The sequence below is a fragment of the Prenolepis imparis genome, unplaced genomic scaffold (genome assembly GCF_030444845.1).
Source record: "Prenolepis imparis isolate NDT839.2.m4 unplaced genomic scaffold, iyPreImpa1.0 SCAF_14, whole genome shotgun sequence".
Classification (NCBI taxonomy): domain Eukaryota; kingdom Metazoa; phylum Arthropoda; class Insecta; order Hymenoptera; family Formicidae; genus Prenolepis; species Prenolepis imparis.
This window is the reverse complement of record NW_028141172.1, coordinates 4,223,230-4,248,068: the sequence shown is the minus strand read 5'-3', so window position 1 is coordinate 4,248,068 and position 24,839 is coordinate 4,223,230. Positions and strand designations below refer to the sequence as shown.

General features: G+C 31.7%; 1 protein-coding gene across 11 annotated transcripts; it reads right to left on the bottom strand.

Moving 5' to 3' along the window:
- Positions 1–449: 449 nt before the first annotated feature.
- Positions 450–23,380, bottom strand: 5-ht2a (5-hydroxytryptamine receptor 2A). Of its 11 annotated transcripts, none has more exons than XM_083054190.1 (12): positions 23,280–23,374; positions 22,926–23,016; positions 22,720–22,784; positions 21,097–21,634; positions 16,656–16,794; positions 14,883–15,313; positions 13,724–14,018; positions 4,973–5,197; positions 3,179–3,521; positions 1,955–2,161; positions 1,554–1,850; positions 450–874 (listed from the first exon to the last, which is right to left on the bottom strand). In XM_083054190.1, exons 6-12 carry the CDS (start codon positions 15,198–15,200, stop codon positions 631–633), a joined length of 1,929 nt encoding a protein of 642 aa, XP_082910316.1. In that variant the 5' UTR covers positions 15,201–15,313; positions 16,656–16,794; positions 21,097–21,634; positions 22,720–22,784; positions 22,926–23,016; positions 23,280–23,374; the 3' UTR covers positions 450–630. The 11 variants fall into 11 exon arrangements, with proteins under 11 accessions (XP_082910316.1, XP_082910323.1, XP_082910319.1 ...); XM_083054197.1 differs by having other exon boundaries at positions 21,097–21,299; XM_083054193.1 differs by lacking the exons at positions 22,720–22,784; positions 22,926–23,016 and adding an exon at positions 23,106–23,139.
- Positions 23,381–24,839: the final 1,459 nt, after the last annotated feature.

Here is a 24,839-nt window from a genome sequence, read left to right as displayed (position 1 = left end):
TTCTCTTTGGTGGACAATAAACAAAAGAGAAGAAGTTTCTTTCAAGAAACTTCTTTTCTTTCTTCTTTCTTTTTTAAATGGTTTCAGTTAGTTTAAAAAGTCACTTAATTATTCCTAATTAGATGACTTTTTTAGTTGATTCAAAAAGTTTACAATTAGGAAACTAAAAAATAAATAAAAATGCAAACTAAAATATATACATACTTTCTTCTTTCTTCGAGGAACAATTTTATTATATTATTTACTTGTAGGATAAAAAATTTCGTTCATTGATTCTCTTTCAACTGAAATCGTCTCTTTTCGCTGGAAAAATTGTGCTGTGCAGTATAATCTCTCATTGCGAAATTAATTAATTAATTTTCGTATCAATAAACGGGTATCCGGGCACTCAAAGCAATTTTAAACGTTAAAAATGTGTCGAAATTTCACTTTGGTAGACATAATTCGTATTTGGAAACCTCCCAATAAAAATATATCGGGAAAAAATAAATATTTGATACCCAGCAGCTGGTATAAAAAAAAATTGTGCAGTACAATGTGTCAAAAACACTTGCTTGATACCCGTACATTGATGAAAAGGTGACCAATTACGCATTGACAGAAGGGTTAATTAATTAATGATCGGCAGAGTTAATGATCGCTCTGATCGGCTTCATGAACCAAGAAGGTATCTCGATAGAGCGAACTCGGTGTACGGTGCATCATCGTCGCGAACGAGCTTTCCGACGCCGGTGTCGGTGTCGGATTTGGTGTCGGGCTTAATAAAGGTGTACCCTGAAGGCTAATGGCCAGCGGAAGAGCGCCCGACGTGCACAGACCCACCGCCCCTCTTCCGCTCTCCGTGACGAAACGATATCTTGAAGGCCTCGCAGACCTAAATAAATTATTTTCTTTTTACATTTATATAAAATGAAGGACATTTTTTCAACAAATTTTTTTTTCTACAAAGTTTTCGCAAGGCACTTATATTTTTTGTTTTATTCCATCTTTGTTATTTTTTAATATATTATATAATATATAAAATAATAATTTTACAATTTTCTAAATTTTAATATTACTCTAATTCCTAATGTAATTTGTTTTTTTTATCACGATGCTTAATTACATTCCTAAGAAGAGCGTAATTTTCAATTAGCGTTTCTCATTTATATTTTGATACAGTTTAATTACAGAGAGAGATGTAGGATTAAATATAGAATTTCTAAAAATTATGCTCCTCTTAAGAATATAATTAAGCATCGTGACGAAAATCACGTTAGAATAAGTAAAAATAATATTAAACTTCAGACTTTCCAGATTATTATTTTTATTAGAAAAAATGTTAGATAGATAAAAATAGAACGAAACAAAATATATATATTTAGAAAATAATTAGATCTGTAAATTATTATAAATAATGATATAAATTCTTCAAATTAAAATCTCTTTTTTTTTGAGAAATTAAAATAATTTGTTAAAAATAATAAAATAAGTCAAATTAAAATAATAATCTCTACAATGTATTACAAAACTACTGAGATCCTTTGTACAGAGAAATGAATAGTATTGTATACCTCGAGCATTTGCACTTCAACAAGCGAATGAAGGCGGCGCGGAAGGTCCTATTGAAAATGGTGTAGATGATGGGGTTGATTGTCGAGGATACGTAGCCCAGCCAGAGGAACGTATCTACCACGTGACCGGGAACAGAACACGTGGGACAGGCGGCGAAAAAGATGTTAAGCAGAAAGAATGGCGCCCAGCATAACACGAAGGTGAAGAACACCAGTCCTAGGACCTTGCTCGCCTTCTGCTCCGTCGCGACCGCGTTTGCGGCCAGGGATCTCTTCTTCGTTCGCCCTGCGAGAAATCTGGAAAGGAGAGGACGTCGATCTTGAAGAAAATAGACGTCGAATTTTTTTCAACTCGTAGATTTAAAAAAAGAATATTTTTTTCCTGCGAAAAGAAGCTATACCTGAGGTTTAGGGTATTAGGCGTGACGTTCAACTGCAGCTTCAGGGCCCTGAGGGTGAAGTTTCGTGTTTCGCGAGCAATGTTCTCCGGCGTCTGGGTCGCCTGATCCACTTTTGACTTGAGTCGTGGTCCTGCGGCAGGACTTCCGGCGCCGTTCACCGCTAACTTCAGATGTGGCAGAACCCTTCTCACACCTCCGCATTTGTCGCTGTGTTCCGACAATTAAACCAAACTTTCTACATTCCCCGAAAACTATTACACGCGTTTGCTCTCGCAAAATGGAGAAACATTCCCCTTGTATTATTTTCTACAATTAATTTAACTGATATAAAACTGATATAAATTTAACTAATATAAATCTTTTTATATTGAGGTCTCTGCAATATTTAATATTAAAAATATTATAACAGAATATAAACTGCAGAAATAAAAAAAGCATTACCTTTTCTATAATTAATTTATTAAATGTACATTTAATAAATATAATTTTTTAATTATTTATTAATGTTTAATTAATATACATTTTTCATGAATAAAAATACTTGTATTTCTCTTTGTAATGACATGAATTGAAAAACGAGATAAAAACGCTATAATTTTTGCATCAATAATAAGTGTCTGCGTTCGTACGCGAGTTTTGTCGAGTTACGATAAAAATTGAGGAAATTCGAATGAAGAAAGTTCAAATGACATTTATTTCTCGAATTGGCTGTTACGTTGCAACGCTCGATTTAAGATACATAGACTCGTAAATCGTCGCTTGACGTCAGAAGTGTTGCATACTTTGCGATCTGCCTTGCATAAAGCCTCGTTATAAAAGCAATTTGATAGATGATTCGATTCAATTCGCGAAAATAAATGTTACAGTCGTGATTCTATTTTGTAATCAACTATGAATTGTATATTTCGCTACAGAAGATATAATTTATTTATGTAGAAATAATAAAAGAAGATCAAGATTGTTCAAGCTTACAGTTTTTTTAATATGTTCAAATAATTATGTATAATTATGTATAATTAATTATGTATAATTATGTATAATTAATAAGTTATGTATAATTAATTATGTATAACTATAAAATTTGAATTCTAAATTTCAATTATAAATTATAATTATTAATTACAATTATAAATTATAAATTATAATTAAAAATTAGAATACAATTTATATTACATCGTTATAATTATTATCAGAATGATTTATGACTGAGAATTGACTTCTCACCTTTCCTTTTCAACGCTGCAACCGGAAGTGCGGACCAGTCTCGCCGAGGAGGAGGACGATCTCATGGCGGACGTGGTGATTGCGGTAGATGACGACGACGCCGTCGACGATGGCGCCTTCGCGGACGCGTATCTGCCGCCCAATCGGCGAAACTGATCACCCTCCGGATGTTCGGCCGCGAATCGCGCCTTCTTGCGCAACAGCTGGACCGTCAACACGTAAGTCGCCACCATGACGATCATGGGGATGTAGAAGGCGACCAGGGAACCGAACACGAAGAACGCTCGGTTGTTGATGACGCACATCCTCGGACGTGGCATGATGTTCGAGGGATTGATGATGCCTGAAACAACGAGATCCTTGCTGTTCGAGTCCTCGTCACTTCTCGATCAGCAGCACCTCTTCTCTGATCAGCTGTCGATTTAATTGCTCTTGATTATTAAGCTGCATGGGAGGGAAAGGGTACTCCTTTTTCGAATTATCTTCCCTCTTGTTTCATCTTATTTTTAACGAAAATTATGCAGTTTAACAAAAAACTTTTTAACAAAAAATTGACGTTTTTGAGAGAGAAGTTTTATTGTAATCAAAATAATGTATATTGTTAGGACTTTTAACCTTTTTAAAAGGAATTTTTTATGTCGGTTATGATATCCATCGTTAAATATAGGGTGTATTGCGGAAATTAACTGACTTAATTAGGTCATTTACCAAATAGCTTTCATTATGTTTATTTAAACTTAAGAGGCTTTGAAGTCGCTGAATATGAATCCAATGTCAAAATTGTTAAATTAAAAATTGTGGACTCAATATATAATAAATATTATATTATAATAATATTATAATAATATTATAATAATATTATAATAAATATAACAAATATTATAATATATAATAAATAAAGAAATTGTTTAGATTGTTATAAATCCGGATTCGTATTCAACGTCCAAAAAACTATAAGAAACTGTGTCGTTCCGATCAATTTTTTGTTGTTGAACTGTGTTATTCTCTGAATTAGCGCTTCTAAAGTTTATTTTGTGTGAGAAAGTGTTACACTATACAATTGCATCAAAGGGGAAATTATTATCGAGTCCCTCACATTTGAGCTCGATTAACTTTGCGCCATCAATTTTCTCGAGAGGATATTACATATAGTATCCGGATTTAACGCGAAATTTGTATAACTCGGCTACTCAGAATTTCTATCGGCTTATTTGCATAATAGGAGGATGGAAAGGCGGAAAGAAGAGGCTATTATTTAATATAAAACGGCTAAATCGGGAAGCCCAAATAAATGTGCATCGTCCCGATAAATGTGTATTATATACCGCGTCGCGTCATCGCTTTTCCGCTCTTCATCTCAAGCGAAAAGCTCGATAAAAACCGCGAAGTCTCTCCTCGCGAGATCGCATCTGCTCCCATCCAGACTATAGCTTCGTATTTTTCTCCAAAATGTGGAAAAATAAAGATCCTTACGAGAGTCTCTTTATCACCACCGAGTAAAGATTAATGGACAAACACACAACTGTGTATATGTGTGGGATGCGTTCGACATTCCTTTAAAATAGAATTATCCGGAATAAAGGGAGCTGTATACTCTATAAATGGGCAAACAACGAAGCGCGGAAGTGCAGTTTCTTTTTGAGGTATGTTTGCGTCTTCATATTCGCCCGCTTTACAAAATACGTGTCGGTCCATGTCAGAGTATATTTACACCCTCTCTCTCCCTTTCTCTGGCTGGACCGAGAGGGAAGAGGAGCGAGGGGTGGAAGATGGAAGGATGTAATAATAATTTACCCAAGACCGTGATGGAGCTGGAGACTAGCATGGCCAGTAACCAGACAGCGGCGATCTTGAAGCCCACCACCCGTTTCGTGGACGTGTGACGTGTCCTGAGCGGATTACGGATGCCCAGGTAACGGCCCAGGGAGATGAAGCACATGTGCATTATGCTCGCCGAACACGCGAGCACGTCGCATGTCACGTATACGTTGCACCACACCACGCCGAACGGCCAGTATCCTGGAAAGTTGAAGAAAGTCGAGAAGCTCGAGCCTTTTTTTTTTTTGAACGTCATGTTTTTAACCGGCAATAATAAAAATAATTATTATAATAAATTGTAATAATAAAACTGGCCGAACACTTTTTGTTTGATGAAGAAAACAAGGTCACCTTGACCTTTTTAAATGGAACCACGGTGTTTCTTTTTAATAGCAATGTAAAAGACAGTAAAATAAATTCAATGAGTACACAGAGTCATTTTAAGTTACACTACAACTCAATAAAGCATTTCAAATTTGGTAAAGTGTAATTCTTTGCTAACGAAGAAGTATAGCAAGTTCATTAGGAATATATGATCAAAATAATCAAGTAATTACTTGATTATTTTGATCGTTTTTATCATTTTAATTATTTTTATCGTGTTGATTATTTTGATCATATATATAAATTATTTTGATCGTTTTGGTTGTTTTGATTATTTTGATCATTATAATTATTTTAATCGATTTTATTATTTCGTTTATTTTGATCACTTCATTATTTTGACCACTTTGATCGTTTTGATCATTTTCATTATTTTTATCGTTTCAATAATTTTAATCATTTTGATTACGTTTTAGCAAATTTAAAATGGTTGTATGTAAGAGTAAATGAGTTGTAATGTAACTTTAAATGATTGAATAACTTTAAATAACATTTTTAAATGACATTGTGTGTACTCATTGAATTTATTTTGCTGTCCTCTGCATTACTATTAAAAAGAAACACGATGACTGCATTTAAAAAAGTTAATCTCGCTTTTTTTATGAGACAAAAAGTATTTGACTAATTTTTATTATTGCAATTTGTCGCTGATTAGAAACTAAATAAATTTCTGTTTATGACTTTCTTTGTTAGAATTTTCTAAGTAAATGCCTTAAAAATTGTGGTGGCCATTATGAGACCATTCTGTATATCCATTATACCTTTAGAAAATGGAGCTTGCGCGTTTTAATATAAATATAAGCTTCTTTTATTACTCCATATAAATAATATTTATGTTTATATATAATTAAATATAGAATATGAAATTTCTAAAATTATGTACATAAAGGAAAATTAACTCATTTGCAAAGAATCTCTCATATGAAAGATGTCTGCTAATAATTTGTAAAAAGAGGACTGCGAGTTCTATGTGATACATCAGCAGCAAAAATAAAATTTCATCAAGTTTCAGTAAGAAAAAAATTGCTTAAAAACTGTTAAAAAGAAATTTGAGCTTTTTCAACTTTCAATCGTATCTCATCACGTTATTGAATAACTAGTAATTGGAATAATATTTAGAGTAATTAATCAAGAAAGACACAATAATTGGTGTTACGTAACTTGTTTTTAATTTAAATTTACATAATAATAATATATTTTCTTCTGAAACTTTCTAATTAAAAAATTTTAATTATTATTATATATAATTTTTCTAATTTTCGTGGAATATCTCAAATGAAAAATGTCAAAAGAAAGGATTAATTAATAACGATAATCTCTTTGCGTGGGTTATTCATTTACGAGAATGGATTCGGATTTATATATATGTACAGATGGATGATGGAAAAGGATTCGGATATCGCTATCGGGCGCTATTTTCGGTTTTTGTCAAACATTTTCAACACGATGATATGTTTTTAACGATACGTTCCCCTTTCGCGCAAGAGACTAATGGAAGAATAACTTAGGATGAGAGAATGATCCTTATTGTAGAGCTAGAACAGTGATGCAGGGAGAGAGACGCAGCTGCGGATCCGCACGATGCATCCACGTGATGCGATGAATGGGATCACATCAAACGGCGTCAAATGTCGGAAATGCGTTTACACAAACCGTCACTTTGCGCGGGCAGATGGTATTTTTGTCGCTTCAAAGATTCGCGGTCGAAAATACGTATGTACTCGCGATACGATGGAACGGCGCTGTACTCGATCGTTTTTGTCAGAATCGATGCGAATAGTCGCGATCTCAAAAATCCACGTGTTTATTTCTCGCAAGAATCTATAATTCTCGAGTAACATGGAATTTTTATTTCTTTTTTTTGGAAAGGAACAGAAACATATGTATATTTGTATAGCGCAAAAGTAGACAATAAATATATAATTTGAATATATATCGTATATATTAATATATACAATTATTTATTAAATTAATTACTAAATTATTTTAAAATTAAAATTGATGTGTATTTATTAAATATTAATATATGAGTTAATATATATAAATATATATAGTATTTTAATATATATATTAAATATAAATATATATAATATATAATATAAATATAAATATATTAATATATATATATATATATATTAAAATATAAAAATATATAAATTTTTATATTTTAATAAATCTGTCGTAATTTGAAAAAGAGAAACATTTTTCAAAAATCGAAGAGTGTTTTCGCGAAAGAGCTATATCACTTCGTCACGTGATGCGTGATATTTGATTATCGTAGGATGTTTATTTAGTAAAAGCTATACAGCTGGAACTTTCGGAATCCAATATTTCGTATATAACGAACCCAATATTATTCCAAGGATTAAGCAAACAGCGGGTGACTATATCGTATGATGATAGGTTCCTCAAACAGATGATTTGCGAAGCAAAGATAAAGCAATCCAATTAAAGTCAACGACGATAAATACTGCATCTGTAATTAATTAGGTCTCCGATCGCATGATTGAAGTGACAATTTGCGCTTCACTTCATCGATTACAAATTATCACCTCGCGCAAATTTTATTATTATATCATTTCGTTTTACGACGTCTTTTATTCTCGTCGAATTTTCGTTACGCAAATTCTGATGCCGTAGTCATTAATAATTGATTAAATATAATTGACATTTATTCGAATTAAATGAAGAAGCTGGATACCTCAAGATACAGAGTCTCCTCTTCTAATCAATCCCTATCTATCTTGAATATTATAATTAGATTAAAATAATCGACTTAATTAGTCCGCGCGTCGTGTGTGCATTGCACTCGTTGTGATAATTATTAGGCGAGGAGCGCAGAATTTCTGAGGGCGCCTAGTAACCCCAAAAATTTGCATAGTCGCGCATTATATTAAGATCTAGTACGCGGATCTACCACGTTGCGAGGAATTTCATTAGTAACAGATTAAAGCGCGCCTTGATGAGCGGACACGCTGCAATAAAGACTTAAGTAAGACACGCGAGCAAAAAAAAATGAAGGGGGGCAGGAATAAAAATTTAAGAGAACTTGAAATATAAATGAGAAAAAATCACACACTCAAAATAAAAAAATCGAGAAAAAAACTTAAATAAAAATTATCGATAAAATCGTCTCTATAAATCTCATTGAAATCTCTCTTTCCCTCCGTATTGGAGATTTGCACAAATTAATATTCACTTTAAATTATTTATTCTTAGTTTTTTAAATTATATATTTAAATTATATATTTTATTAATATTATATGTATTTAATAATTTTTATATAGATATTTGTTATATATTTATATATTATATATATTTAATATAAAATTATATTTTATATATAATTTTATATTTAATAAATTATATATTTGTTATATATGTAAATTATATATTTAAAAAAATACATTTTTAATTATTTAATTTAATTAAATAGTTAAATTAAAATTAATCATTATCAATAATAATTTTTTAAATTGTATATTTAAATTATATATTTTTTATATATTTTATTAATATTATATTTAATAATTCTTATATAGATATTTGTTATATATTTATATATTATATATTTAATATAAAATTATATTTTATACTATAATTTGTAAATTATGTATAATTTATAAAATTATAAATTATACATAATTTTATATTTAATAAATTATATATTTATTATATATGTAAATTATATATTTTTAATTATTTAATTAAATTAAATAGTTAAATTAAAATTAATCATTATCAATAATAATTTGCGAAGAGAGAAGGGGGGCAGAGGGAGAAGAGAGTAAAAGAGACACTCCAATCTTTATTATTATATAGGTATATATTATTAATTCTGCGCATGTACTATACTTTCTTTCGTTTACAAAGAGAAAGTTTAGGAAGTTAGCTTGAAACTGTGCGGGGGGGTTTCCACTTCGAGACGAAAAAGAATTGGGATGCAAATGGGGACAGCCTCCCTCTACCCCTTTTCCTGATAGTTCGCGCGTGAAGACACGAGTGTTTTGCTGAATACGAAACACTGTTATTGTGTCCCGAGGGCGGCGAGTTTGCCAATTTTCGGTCCCACAAAAGGGCACTTGCCACGCGCGGACGCGCAACATCTCCGTAACAAGGTGTGTGCTCTCGCGATGCTGCGCAACACTCTCCAGTTTCGCGGCATATATGTATGTATGTATATCCGAACGAGAGAACGTGTATATGAGAACAAACGTCGGAAATGAACCGCGCGGACTTAACGAGAGTGTAACGAGAGAAAGAAGAAAAAATAAAGCGCGAGCTTTATCTGTTCGCCGATTTTTCCAGGGCGTTCGTCAGCGGATGCTGACTGATATTTCACTCTGCTATCCTTTTTTTTTGTTTACAATATATATTAATTATTTATACAATATATATTAATTACTAAAATATTATTCAATTTTTTAGAATTTTTCTAGCTTTATATTTTCTAGATTGTTTATAGAGTATCATAAATTCATGATTAAACTTTATTAAATGAACCGTAAGTTTGAGGATAATGGAATAAAATTTAATTTTACATTGAATAATTATTATTTATTTATTTTTTCAATTATTATTCAATTATCTTATGGTATTTGTATGAGACTATAAATATACTAAAAAAATATTGAATCTTTTCAGAATTTCTCTAGCTTCATATTTTTTTTCTAGGTCGTATATAGGGTATCATAAATTAATGATTAAACTTTGTAATTAAATGAGGCGAAAGTTTGAGGATGTGCTTGACGCGAATTTCATTACGATTTATGACAGATTAGGCGTCATCGTGAGGATAATTGTAGGCTGTCATCGAGCCGACGTAGATTGGACACTCGAAAGTACTTAATGGCCATACGACGTGCTTCGTTGCTCGCAATTTCAGTCGAAACGCGAATTAATTAGCGCCATAATCACGACACTCTGTAATCGGATCAAGGATGTCGAGAATTATTCGGCGTAATATTGCCAAAGCGCTAATTCTTGTTTGCTAGCTCTAAGAAAAGAGAGGAAGGAGAGAGAAAGAGAGAGAGGAAGGGCAAAAGAGAAAGAGAAGGGGGGAGGGTGAGAAGACTAATGTATAAACCATATTTCAGTATAAATATTTATTAATATTTTATATTTCTTTTTATATATTTATTATATAAAAAATTCTAGGTTCGCCCAAGACAAACCAAACTTTATAATACTTCTCTTATGCAATCATTACAATTTTTGCTTCAAAGAAGCGTCGATAATTGATTGGTATCAATGTCTTCGTTTACGATTAATGAAAAAATCTGCTTCTCTAATTTTTTCGCAAATCAATCTGTGTGCAAACTTGTGTTTTTTTTTATGTGTGGCGAAGGAAATCTAATAAACGGAATTCCGATCAAATTCCTTTACATAAAAAAGATAGACATTACAGATTCCGAGATTTAAAGTTCGCGAGTCCCCAAAGTTTCTCTCAAACGAGGAAAATTTGGGATTTAAATCCGCGATTACGAAATTCTAAAAGTGCCAAAGTTCAAAGGTTTCAGATATTTTAAATTTAATGACTGTACTAGATTAGACTAGACTGGACTCGCCAGCATTCAGCTCAGGAGAGATTCGAGAAAAAGATCGTAAGAAGATTATCGTTCTTGCAAATGTTTTTCCCGGAGAGGAAATTAGACGAATCTCGCGCGGAGGGCCATTATTTCCAACGATATTAGAATCGACGATCTGAAGAAGAAAGGGAGAAACAGAGAGATGAAAAATTCCTTTGATGGAGCGTCATATTAACCCTTCTGTCAATGAACGAATATCCAAAGCAACTGATACAAAAAATAATTAATTAATAATGATCTAATGTAAAATTAGATTTCATTCTATTATATAAAAAAAAATAATTAATCAAATAATAATCGAATATAAAATTAGATTTCATTATAAAAAAAAAATAATTGAATAATAACAATCTAATTAGATATTATTGTATTATAAAAAAATTAGATATTATTGTATTATAAAAAAATATATAATAATCTAATATAAAATTAGGTTTTATTATTCTATTATAAATTCAAAAAATTATATCGCATTTTTATTTTATGTGATTACTAATTGTTTTTATTTAGTTGATCGTTACAAAAAAAGGTAAACGTTAAAAACGTTTTTCGGAACTTTTCTCCGTACAAAACAAAATACAAAGGCCATTGTATTCGGAAACCTCCTAAAATATAATGGGAAGGAATGTTTAATGCGCCCTGCAGCAGCGATAAAAAAAATGAACGCAGCGCAATGTGTCGAAAAAAAAGTAACACGCGGTTGGTACCAGATTCCATTAACGGAAAGGTGAAAGATTATGCATTGACAGAAGGGTTAATGACTTGATGGAATCGAATGAAGGCGTCGCACGCGTTACCGGGATTCCAAGTCTCCGGGATGAACCCTGTTGATGCGCGGCCTGGAAATTATTCCTTCCAGGTCGCGGAGCAAAAGCTGTCTCGTACACGAGATAAACGAGCCGCGACGATGAGTCTGCTAATGCCGCGTGTGTCGTCGACGTGTTCCACGTGAAGGATGGAGCGCGGGCACGTGACGCGAAAGCCCCGCGGATAAAGTCGTTCCTTGTCAGAAATAGGGGTGAGGGAGAGGGTGGAACGTAGGGGTTGCGAGCCGACCGATCGTTCATAAATCTAGGAGAGGGAGCCAGAGAGAGAGAGAGAGAGAGAGAGAGAGAGAGAGAGAGAGAGAGAGAGAGAGAGAGAGGAGAGATTTATCCAAACTTTACCATTGGGATTAACGCGTCAGAAATTTTATAAAAAAATCCACGGTTACTGGAATAATCTCCCCTTAGCTGATGAATAATAATTATTCAATTAGTATAATATATTTAATAATTTATAATTAAATTAGCTAATGGATTTCTCATATCGTATGATTAAAGATGTAGGATGGAGTCTCGAGACTTTTAATATCTCGTTGACTTTCAAATTATGTCATATTGCTTTGAAAGTAGATGTAATTTTGAACTTAATTAATATTAGCTCTTAGTATTAAATTAATGCGCTAAAAATTGAAATTAATCAGCGATCTATCGGTTGATAAAATGCGATCTTAATGAATATTCTTAATAAATCACAATTGTTCAGGACTGTCGCTTGAAAATTAACTTTCGCAAGGGCGATGACGCAGTATCTTGTACTTAATTAACTGCATTATAACTGCGGGGCAATATTACCCGCGTTGTTATTGTGTGAAATTTCGTAACTACGGCGAGACCGGAAGAGAGGGGAAACCCTCCGCGCGTGTCGTCTCCCGTTTCCGCGTATATCGCGGCATCTTAAATCCGGATTGTATTACGTGCGTAATCCGATCGCGCGTGCGTAAAAGTCCTTGCATAAATTTCGCTCCGATGCGCAGATGATACGCGCCGTTTCACGGCGCATCCATTATCCGCCCGGCGGAAGATTCTTAAAATTCCGCCGAAAATTCCCTCTTCTTATACCCTGCCACCCCTTTCCTATTCTATTCTGTTCCATTCGAGACTCGCATTTCTCTTCATTCCGATTGGAATACTCGATGATATTTCGGAGATTTGTTTCTGCCTCGTTTTAATGGGGGATGAGGCTGAGTACAAGCTTGACATTGATGTAATACACGTCGAATACTAAGTACATGTCAAATACTTTGTGTATTATCAAAATAGTTTGAGATTCTTTTTTTGTCTGAGGGCTAAACGAACATCATGAAATTAACTCAGGTCGAAATAAACCCGAATTATATTGATGTAAAAGTAACAATCATATTGAATCGTTTAAAGATAGTAAACGTAATGAATACATAGCTAAAATAAACACCTTCGACCTTTCATATTCTGCGCAATGGAAAAGCCATTGTTACCAATTTCACGTTTTGTTTCAATATTTATTTATAACTTTGTGATAAAGCATTTCTAGTCAAACTTTATATACCCTAACATTTTTTTCTTATTTTAAGAATGTGCTTCCCCAATTTCTCGGTTAAATTCCGGGACACCTTATATTCTCTTTTTCGAAAAAAATTAACCCTTCTGTCAATTCATAATTTTTCACCTTTTCATCAATGTAAAGGTAGAATACCAACTGCGTATTTTGGATACACTGGATATCTGTCATCCATTTTTAAAAGATGAATTAAAATACAAAGACATATATTATGAATATATTATGTATTTAAATACATGTATTAACCATTAAATTTTAATTTTAAAAATATTGTTGACACATAAAGAAAAAAAAATTTGCAAAAAAATTTACCCGTTTATTGACAGAAGGGTTAAAGGGGTTTAAAATTCAGATTTGAAAGGAGTAGAGCAGAAAATAAAAAGAAAACTCTTACCTAGAAAGCCTGGTATGGCACCCAGAGGCATGACGAAGAGACTGACGAGGAGATCAGCTACTGCCAGCGACAACAGGAAGTAGTTGGTCACGTTGTGGAGTTTTCTGTCCAATCCCACGGCGAGACAAACCAATATGTTCCCCAATCCGCCGGCAACTATGAAGACTGCCACGAAGAGGAAGCTCCAATCGAAGCGACGAATCTTCGTTTCCGCGATGCTGCCGATCCTGGATCGATACATGCAGGACACGGCTAGGTCCTCGGCGATGTTGCTCACCGACGAACACTCGAGAATCTGTGGAAAACATTTGGGTTTACGTATCGTCCTTTTGGTCACATTTGCGGAAATGGAAGGTGACAATCTTTAACCCTTCTATCAATAAATGGATACCCGGTACTCGAAGCAATTTTATTTGGAAACCTGCTTAAATATAACGCGAAAGAATATTCGATGCTCAGCAGTTATTATAAAAAATTGTAGCAGTGCAAATGTATCAAAAACACAAAGTTGGTACCTCTGGAGATTCATACATTGATGGAAAAGTGAAAAATTATGCATTGACAGAAGGGTTAAACGCATCGTCTCAAGCTTGAAATATCACTCCTCGCTCGGGATAAAGATCTTTACTTGTCGTCCATCTTGAGACGAAAATCGAATAAGTTTTCTGAGCTTTAAGAGAGACAAATGTTCCAATGTCTGAACACATTTGAGATTTGGAGGTATTTCTCTTAATTTTTCTATTAGTAATGAGATATTTTGAAATAGAAGGCGACAAAATTTTGAGTTTCAAATTTATCAAATATAATTTTACATTAAAAAATTTTTTTTCTTTAAAAAAAAGAAGAGATTTTTAAATTTCAAATCTATTGAAACATTTAAATTTTCGAGTTATATTTATAAAATAATTTTAAATACTCAAATGACATATTTAAACTTATAAAAAAATTTATATTTTGCTCCTAAATTTTTTAAACTCTTTTAGTGCTTCGAGTACTTTAAAATTCTCTAAAGACATTTCAATTTCGTACGCTCGCGTATGTGTGAAGATTTCTTTCATTTTCCAATTCTTGCAAGCTTAACTGTGCGAATTTAAAATAATCCTTGAATTTAAAGCCCTCTTGAATTTCGATGCCTCATCTTTCTTCTTTAAGAACCTACTTCCTCGTCGAAGGACGTGGCGTTACAATTTCTCATCGGTATCCTAGACAGAAAGATGCCCTCGATGCTCTCGAGGCTGTCGAGCAGCAAGGACACGTTGACGTTGCAGCTCGCATAATCGCAGGGTGTGCAAAAAAGGGTCATTGAAGAGGTGGAAGTGAGAGTCCCTCTCCCGATTGCGGTGCAGAGATGATCGAATCCGCCGGAAGTGGTGTCGCACTGGTTAACGCAGCCAGCGAAGTCGTTGCAGGACACCTGGTGCAGGATCGTCGTCCAGTTGCCGGCCCAGGATGTAAAATTCCCCTCCGAGACCAGCATGACGAGCCTCGAAGGAGTCCTTGGATTTAGTACCTCCAGTCACGGTCGTTGCAATGCAAAACAAGCTGAAACGAGGTCCTCATACGGCGGTTCAAGGTATTTCTAAGGACAATCTAAAAAGAAATAATATACTTTATTTTATATTCCAATAAGTTTCTTATGTTCCTCTTAAAATTTTTAAAAAGTTTAGACAATAAGATTTTTAAAAAATAAGACAAATATATAAATTTTAAATATCATAATGTTAAATTTTTAAATATTTCTTAAAAAGTTAGGCTTTGAGAAAATAAGACAATTAAATATATTATTCAAATATAATATTAAAAAATATTTAATAGTGACATAAATTAATAATATATAATAATTAATAATATTATATTATTAAGTATATAATAAATTATATAATATTAATAATATATAATAAAACTTAAATTAATAATATATAAACTAATTTAAAAAATTTAATTTTAATTTAGAACTTTTATGCATTTAAAATGTGTAGAAATACTGGGAGAATTTTTGAATAAAAGTAGGCCTTTTCGATATTTTGTTTCATTAATACGATTATTTTTAGAAAGCGTAAATTTCGATACGCCACGTGTCAACTATATCAGCTGATGCTATCAGCTGATCGCGCGTCAATCAGTTGATCGAAAGGCAGCGCTCGCCTTTCTTAATCAGGACCACATTTATCGATATTTGTGCATAGAGATTTGAGATAAAATTTGTTGAACAGCTACAAAGTTGGTCTCAATTATTTAAAAATAAAAATTGTCTTTTGGAGAAGAGAATCTATTATTAAATATTAAAAATGAAAATTCTTTATTGTTTAAAATATTTTACATCAACAGAAGTTCTTATATTTTTTTAAACAGAATTAACAGTTATATATACTGTACATATTTACTTTCTTAATTCATTCAGTATTCATTTAAATCCGAAGATCCAGAATTTCCTGAAAGAGACCTGAATATATTTTGAATCTGTAAAATCTCAACTCAAAGTCTAAATCGAGTTAGATTAATTTTTCTAGAACCTCGGCGCGCTCTTTACTTTATCCGCTCCTTTTTAATTATCGAGAAGATCTCTAGGCGGCCTTTGTCATCGGTTTCTTTATCGCCAGAAATTCACAGCGATAACGACGTCGGAAAGGGAGAGGGGGCGACTATTTGCGCGTTGATTGCGGACGAAATCTTGCGAACAAAGCGTCGCTCTTCCACGACAAACAAAAGGACGAGAGAAAGAGAGACGTCGGCTCGTCCGGACTTATCGGGGACATCGATAAATCGGTGTGTAAGATCAAACCCGCTCGATCTCTCCTTCTTCCTCTCCGCGCGCATCTAGATAGATATTTTAGAGGCGAGTTACAAAAGTGTCATCCCCCTTCCTCCCTTTCCGGGCCGCTATTTATCTGCCGGAACTCGCGCGAACACCGGTCGGATTAAACTGACGTACCGGATATCGACAGTCCTCTGCGTATGTTCTTCACGCCTCGTGACAATACTGATCCCTGAACAAATTGCAGCATCGACAAGCTCGCCCCGGCATTATCCAGTCCTGTCGTACGTCGCAAATTGTAACGTGGAACCCGAAACTAAAATTCGAACAAAAGATAAACTCTCTCTCTCTCTTTTCTCCCAATTTCTTTCTTAATATTTGGAAAATTTGTTACAATTTTTAACAGTGCGTGCTTCTTAAAAATTATTAATTTCGGCAAAATAATTTATAATTAAAAAGAATCGTTTATAGAATTCGTGAATTTATAATGTAATAATTTATATATAAATATTATTAATTATTTATATATAAATTAATAATTGGTATATAAATAAAATTAATAATTTATATACATAATAATTCATATATAAATATATTAATAATTTATATAATATATATAAATATATATAAATAATATTAATAATTTACACATAAATCATTATTTATATATAATAATTTATATACAAATAATAATTTATATGTAAATTACTTTTATTTAAATTTTATTATATAATAAATATATATTATACGATCAATAACTCTTTAATATTTATACCTCAAAGAGTGTTTTCTCTCTCTCAGGAGTTTATGTATTTGGCTTGTGAATTTCATTCGCAACTAGCATTTTGTAATTAGCGTAATTAAAACTTTAGGTTTTTGCAAATGCGCGGAATTTTTATGAAAAAAAATCAGAAACCGCGGTGTTTGACAAGAGAAGAGAGAAAGGGAGAGACAGTAGCACATACTCGGCTTCTCTCCGTTTTCCGAGTTTACGCGGAAAATTGATAACGATACGTTAATGCAGAGCATGAATAATAAAGTTGATGCATTATAGCCATGATGGAATATTGCGACTCGGAAGAGTGCACCTTGACTTATTTATATCTGAGAAAATTCGCGCAATATTCCGTGTAAAAATAAACGTGACTCGCGAAAATTTAATAACATGTGTTACTGTCGTAAAAAAAAAAAAAAATATACGATGCACAACTATCTTACTTGTCTCGAATACTTACTGTCCATCGATCTTTCATAAATTAATTATTATTATTATTAATATTACAGTAGAATGATTCTATTAATATTATCAAGCATGAGAATATATTTTTCAATATTAATAATGATATTAATAATAATATTATTATTATAATAATTATTGACACGTCGCATAAATATTTAGATATTATTTAATACTGCAAGACATTACTAAAGCATAATATAATGATAATACATAATAAAATAGAATATAAAAACGCGTATAATGGAGAACGAGAGAGATATTTTTAATTAAAATAATAAATATATACGCTTGGAAAGAAGATAAGACAGAATGCGCAACAAAATTTTATAAATAATTATTAATCACTTAATTATCGCTATTCGTAAATAACGATATAGGAAATGGCCTAGCGAGAGATATTTCATCGCGTTGAAGGCTGTTCTTCTCGAAGCCTTCGAATTTAATTTGAAAATTGCATCCATCCGGGCTGCGCTTTTCGGTTCCGCGAGAAGCCGCCCTAAGTGGCTCGATCCGCGAAAGTGCATCGGCTGAAGTGCATCGTACCGACGGACGTGCCGGTGCACCGATGCATTCGAGAGAGGAGAGAGAGATCGGGACCGATGATGGGGGCGGGAGATGTACGGATGTAATTTATTAGCGGTCCCGCGTGGAAAGTGACACGGCTCCGCGATGACAGCCGACGGCTGTAAAGGCCAATGACAGCGCGACTCGTCAGCTGGGGAATAATTGTTAATTAGAAAATGCAAATGATCAGGACGGTAGAGTTGTGTTTACTCTCTCCGCCAAGTACGTCGTTAATTAATAGGATGTCGTTTCTCTATTAAGTTGATATACATATATATATATATATATATATATATATATATATATGTATATAATATATGTATATAGCATCTGAATTCTTGTTAGCTTTACTTTTAACTCTAATAGAGATTCTATTGAGAATTTTTAAATAAAATTAAAAATATAGAAAAAATATTCATAATTAGATATAATAATCGCGCATTTATAGTAAAATATATTATTTTATAAAAAAATTATATTATTCGCAGCCGAAAATTTTACAATTAAAAATTAATTATAGAAAATATAATTTATATAATTCTTTCAAAGCAATATATGTATACAAATTAATTATAAAAATTAATTATAGTAAATATAATCTATATAATTATGCATAAAAACACACACAATATATATACATATATATTGCTTTTAATTGTGTTGTTTATTCATTAGTATTCTTGAGCGACGAGAAATATCACGGGATCTGACATTAGTGTGAGCTAAATTGACGTTTATGTAAATTTTCCCTCTTATTTTGAACACGTTCAGTACCTTGTGGAAAGTTTGTCGTTCATTAAGGCGTTAAAACCAACAGCACTCTGAATATTAAAGTATAACCAACTCGAATATTAAAATTGAAAGCAATATGCTGAGATTAGGGGATTATTTTTTTATTTGTGGAATTTATACTGTGTACATTAATACTATATATGTAAGATGATCGAGATGAAAATCGCATTTTGTGATTGGGCATTCTGTGTTTCCTCTCTTTTATTCTCTTGTCCCATTGTTATAATTCTATTAAAATACTGATCGATTGGAACCGAGCATCATCGAGTATAATCTTTGCATTATCGAAGAGAAGATATTTGTTCTCCCTCCAATTCTCTTAAATTTCGCCGAAAATTGAAGTTTGCGATTTCAGTTAGCGCGACAAATATTTATCCGTCTTTCTCTGACAATATTCCATTAAAATTCGCTGCAAAAGTCACTCGTGTCGAGCTAATGGCTGGCGAATAATAGCAAATCACATTGTCGAAAAAAAAAAATTTTTTTTTAAACTGCACTTGGATGTCTCGATCATAACTAATTAAATACTGATTAATTGATTGACAGATCGAGATAAAAATTTCATTGTTCGCATAGTAAAAATGTTGTGTATTAAATAATACATTAATTAGTTTATTCTGTAACATTGATATTATTTTTTTCGTCGAATTCTTTGAATGTTACAAATACTCTGCGTCACCGCAATGTCAGAATTTCTGGATAAATAATTAAGTTCATCTTTTACGCGGTGCTTATCGATCTCTTCGGCAGAATGACGTGAATTAATCGCAATTATTGAATGTTTCACGCTAATTTTTCCGAAAGGGAAAGAGAGAGAAAGAGGATGAAAAGAGTCGATAATCCAATTATGTCCCTTTCGACAGACGAGAAAAATCGGAAATTGTAGTATTATTCGCATTGCGTTCTTGCGGTATGTATAATTTTAAGTTCGAATTTTTTCATTTATTTCAGATGTTTTTACTAAATAAAGAATATATGCGTGATGTGCATAAATAAAATAAAATAAATTACAGTTAAAATATAAAATAACTTAAAATTATAAAATATAAAATATGAAATTAAGATACAAAATATAAAATAACGTGAAGAAAAGAGGAAGATAGAAATATATATCCATATAAGAGGCCATGTCAGTGAATTAGTCAAAGATACGTAAAAATGTCTGTTATTTAAAAAAATGGCACGATATTACAGAGCAACAGGTCTCGGATATCGGGCGCTATTCGTTTAATAAAATGTCGGCTTTCTGGCTTATACAAGAGCGAAGGCGTATTCGTATCGCAACGAGATCGATAGAGGGATCGCGATTATAATGAGAGCGTATATAGCCGCGACTAATCAAATTGCATCTACATGCATAAGCGACAGCACTTAAAAATTGCGCTTCAACAGCAAGAACTTTTTTTCTTCAGCTCAGCTAAGTGATACGCCCTAGTATATTTCAGTTGCTTTCATATTTTTAATGGATTTTTATAGCATCCGGATTCTTACAACCTTAGCTTTACTTTTAAGTCCAGTAGAGATTTTAGTGAGGATTTGAATAAAAAAATTATAATTAAAAAAACAATACAAATGTAAAGCAAAAGTATGAAAAATATTCATTATTATATATTTTTTTATATCCTATTAAAATATATTGTGTATATATATATATATATATATATATATATATTAATATAATATATATTATTATATTATATTAGCTTAATATATTATATTATACAATATATTACATTTATATTAATATATTAGATAAAAAATTATGTACGTATTGTATAATAAAATATAATATTTTATAAAAAATTATTTATATATAAAAATTTCTATGTCTATACATATAAAAATTGATTATAGAAAATATAATGAAAGAACATTGGGATATATTTTCAATATTTTCTTTCTTTAAATCTGATAAGATCGCGCGATGGGAGAGAGATAAATCAGCTTCGCGACGAATAAAATCTGTAAAGCGATCTCGAAAGGAAATAGTTTTTGGTCGATTTTATACGATCGTATACTTACTTTTCCAATTTCTGTCGCTCGCGTTTCGACGCCATCGACGCTCTCGTTTCGCCATCGATGTAGTTTGTTCATTTTCCGGCGACCCCCTGCGACCCCCGAGACACATATCACTTTCTTCGCGAAATTTTCACTCGCGCTTCATATTTATCGAATCGAGATATAGGTTCTTTTTTCCCTTTTCGATTCTTTCGACACACAGCGCTCTGGCAGATGGCAAAAGAGCAAAAGTAAATGTTTATTCGCTTGTTCACGAATCGCCATTCCCTCCCTCAACCCTTCTTTTCTTGAGATCTCGCTAGATTTTGGCGAGTTACATATAATTTATTAGATGCTACAAGTTTGTAAATGTCGTACTCCGCACAATTGTACCAAGTCAACTAAAGATTCTTTAAGAAAGTTCGAATGGAACTTCCAAAGTCAAAAAAGTGCTGACTGAGTGGAAGAACCTCATCGAGGGTATCATCACGAGTGTGTGATATGAGAATAAATTCTGCCATAAGGGGAGGGGGCGATCTATTTCAAGGATACTCTGTATATGCTAGAAATCGTATATCTTTGGTCGCAAATTTTTCTGATAAACTCAGAATTGACACTTTTTATTTTTTTGTGAAATATATTATTTGAAAACATCTAAAAATCGAGATTTTAAAAAAATACAATTTTGAGATTTATAATTAATTTTACATTAATTTTATATAATTATATTAATTTTATATTTAAAAATACATAATAATCAAGATTTTTTAATATAGTTTTTAGATTTATAATTAAGAGAGAGTGAAATTATCCGTGTAATTTATGGTTTACACAGAACATTATAGAAGTAACTTCTCAAGAAATACTTGTCGATTTGCATTTTCGAGAGTCGCGTGTCACCTTCGATTGGCGACCGCGTATACTATGAATTTATGCCATAGAATCTCACGGCATTATATGAATCTTTGATATCCAAGATGGATCGCGGGCCAATCGAGTTTATTAAAACTCGAGTGGTTCGCTCCAATATTTGAATAGCAAAGTAGCATTCCTTTTTTCATGCACAAAAGCTTGAAAGCTCGGGATCCAAATGCGAATTTCGATATGAATCGACAACAAGATTATTAAATACACAAAATCAGAACGTGTGTCAAATTAAAAACTTTTCGTTTTTTTTTATTTTTGCGCAGTCAACAAATGTCTCTGCAAAAATTATAATTAAAATAAATAAATAATAAAATTTATTTATTTTATAATTTTTAAAAAATTAAACATAATTACAATTATATTATATTTATATTTATTATTTATTTATAATATTTTTTAAAATTATTATTGATTATGTATGTTTAAATAATTTAAATGAATAATGAAATTAGTTGGTGCTATTTATTCAATTTATAGGTTTACAATTACGATAAGAATTATTACAAGTTTAAGTTTTATTTAATTAATTATCTTTCTATTTAAAAATAATATAATTGAACTCTCAATGTTAATTTACTTTATTATTTTATTTACACACAAAGTTAGTAACAATAATTTGCATTTATTTATAATGTAGCGATTCCATTAATTTTTAGCATATATACATGTTTGATAATTTTAAACATTTATTGTGCATTTATTATGTCAATAAAAAATTACCATTGGAATTAGAAATTCGTTAAACACCAATAGAACAACGCTTTTATACGCAGCGGTCGATTATTCTGTTAAAAATCCTCAAAATTAATCCAACTTTAGTTTGCTCCGCGAAACTTTTGATAGATTCGCCATTATATATGTATATTCGTGAAGTAATGAAATAGGCAAATAGTTCAACATAAACGCTCCACAAATTTCCAACTTACGTAAGTTTGAATAAATCGACAGTATAAAACATTAAACATTAATTAAAAATTGAAATTATGTCCGTGACGGGAAAATGATTTATTTCACCTTCTTTTGTCAAGGATTATTTATTATAAGAATTAATTAAATTTTCTTAGTCAAAAAAAAGGAGAACAAGAAATAGAGAAACAGTAATGTACATATTTTAATGAGACACAATCGCTTATTTTTTTTCTGAAATATATAAATATAAATATAAATAATAAATATAAAATTAATTATAAGTCTTAAAATTGCATTAAAAAATCTCGATTTTTATGTTTTCAAATAATAATATTTTCGTGAAAAAAGAAATAAATTTTAATTTTCTTCACAAGCGCGTCAGCATTATTTTCATTTTCTTTTTCACGAAATAGTCTCGCGATGCGGCAACGAAACAATAGGCCGGAATATGCACACGCGTACTCGCGCTCGGACCGCGCGGATCATACTGAAGAGGGAACCTACGGAGGCTGCGTGATGAGAGAGATGAAGGGGAGATGAGCGCGAGGCGAGCGACGCGCGTTAAAATTCGCGCGCCATCCGATATTTCCCTTCCTGCCTCCCCCACCCGTTTCTCTCGTCTTTCCCTCTCGTTTCCGCTTTTCTTTCCACCCCTCCTACCCTTATTTTCCTCATTATCGCGAACTTTCCCTTATCTCTTCTCGACAACCGATTGCTTCCTTTCGTATCCTTTCGAGCTTATAGATTAGGTTTTCGTGTTTCTCTTTTTAGTTTCTTCTTCCTTCATTTTTCTGTTTCCCTAGCGCGCGATTTATATGAGAAATTGCAACACGACTGAATCTGAATAAAGTTTCTTACGTGAACAAAATAGCGAATTTACCTTTAGTTTACTTCTTGCCCTTTCAACTTTCTCTCTTTCTACGCGCGGTTTGTAAATTACTTCGAAAACTGCGGAAGATATTTGAATACCTTCGCTATACTCATGTTTGAATTAGTTTCGAAGTTAAAATTGAGAAGAGAGGTAGTTGTTAACATTGCTTTAGCATTATTTGTTAATCATATAATATCATACTATCTACAGGATACGTATATACAGGATGTTCAAGGATTATCGCGCGTATCATCTGCTTATGGCAGCTTCTTTGAATCATTTAGATGATTTTTTCTCAGCGAAAGTATCGAGGCATCAATAATTTCCGAGTTATCATATATTTAAGCAATTAAAAAAGAGTCCTTTTTGCAAACTACATTTTATGGAGTTAAACGATTAAAACTACATTATTTACTTAATTTCAGCTAGGTTTACTATAAAATTTTAATTCAAGGTTTTGTTGCAAAGATACATAATGGAAAAAATTGTAAACTTGTAAAAAATTATTTTTCTCACATTTTTGTTGAAAAAAAGTTATCTTTAAATGATCTCAAGAATTTGTCATTAGCAGATGATCTAGAACACTCTATACACACATATATACACGTATATATGCGTGCGTGCATATATGTAATTTAAATCAATATTAAGTTATTAATATTAAATTCGTATATTTATTTATTTTACATTTCATTATTTTTAAATATATTTCATATATTAATTTTTATATATTTTATGAACAATTTATAAAACCACATTTAGAATTCTAATAAAAAAGTACAAAGATGAATACAGAAATATAATAAGATTATATAAATTAGTATATCGTAAAGTATATCTTATTCTTATATTTTTTATTATAATTAAAAAAGCTCTGGTATACAAATAAAAATTCAAGATGAATACAGACTAATAAAAGCTAAGTAAAAATTAAACACATTAATCTTGTGAAATGCTTCTCTATTTAAATTGTAATTTAAATTAAAATGTTAATTAAATTAAATAACACTTTAAATAGAAAAGTATTTTATAATGAAATTATTGCATCTAATTTGTGCGC

Excerpts from the sequence above, each read along its gene's own strand:
- 5-ht2a (XM_083054192.1), bottom strand. The coding sequence starts at position 15,200 with ATGCTGGTCTCGGAGGGGAATTTTACATCCTGGGCCGGCAACTGGACG. Across the intron at positions 5,198-13,723 it reads TGCCATACCAGGCTTTCTAG|GATACTGGCCGTTCGGCGTG; the intron begins GTAAGAGTTTTC and ends TCAACTTTCCAG. Across the intron at positions 875-1,553 it reads TTGAAGTGCAAATGCTCGAG|GTCTGCGAGGCCTTCAAGAT; the intron begins GTATACAATACT and ends TAATTTATTTAG.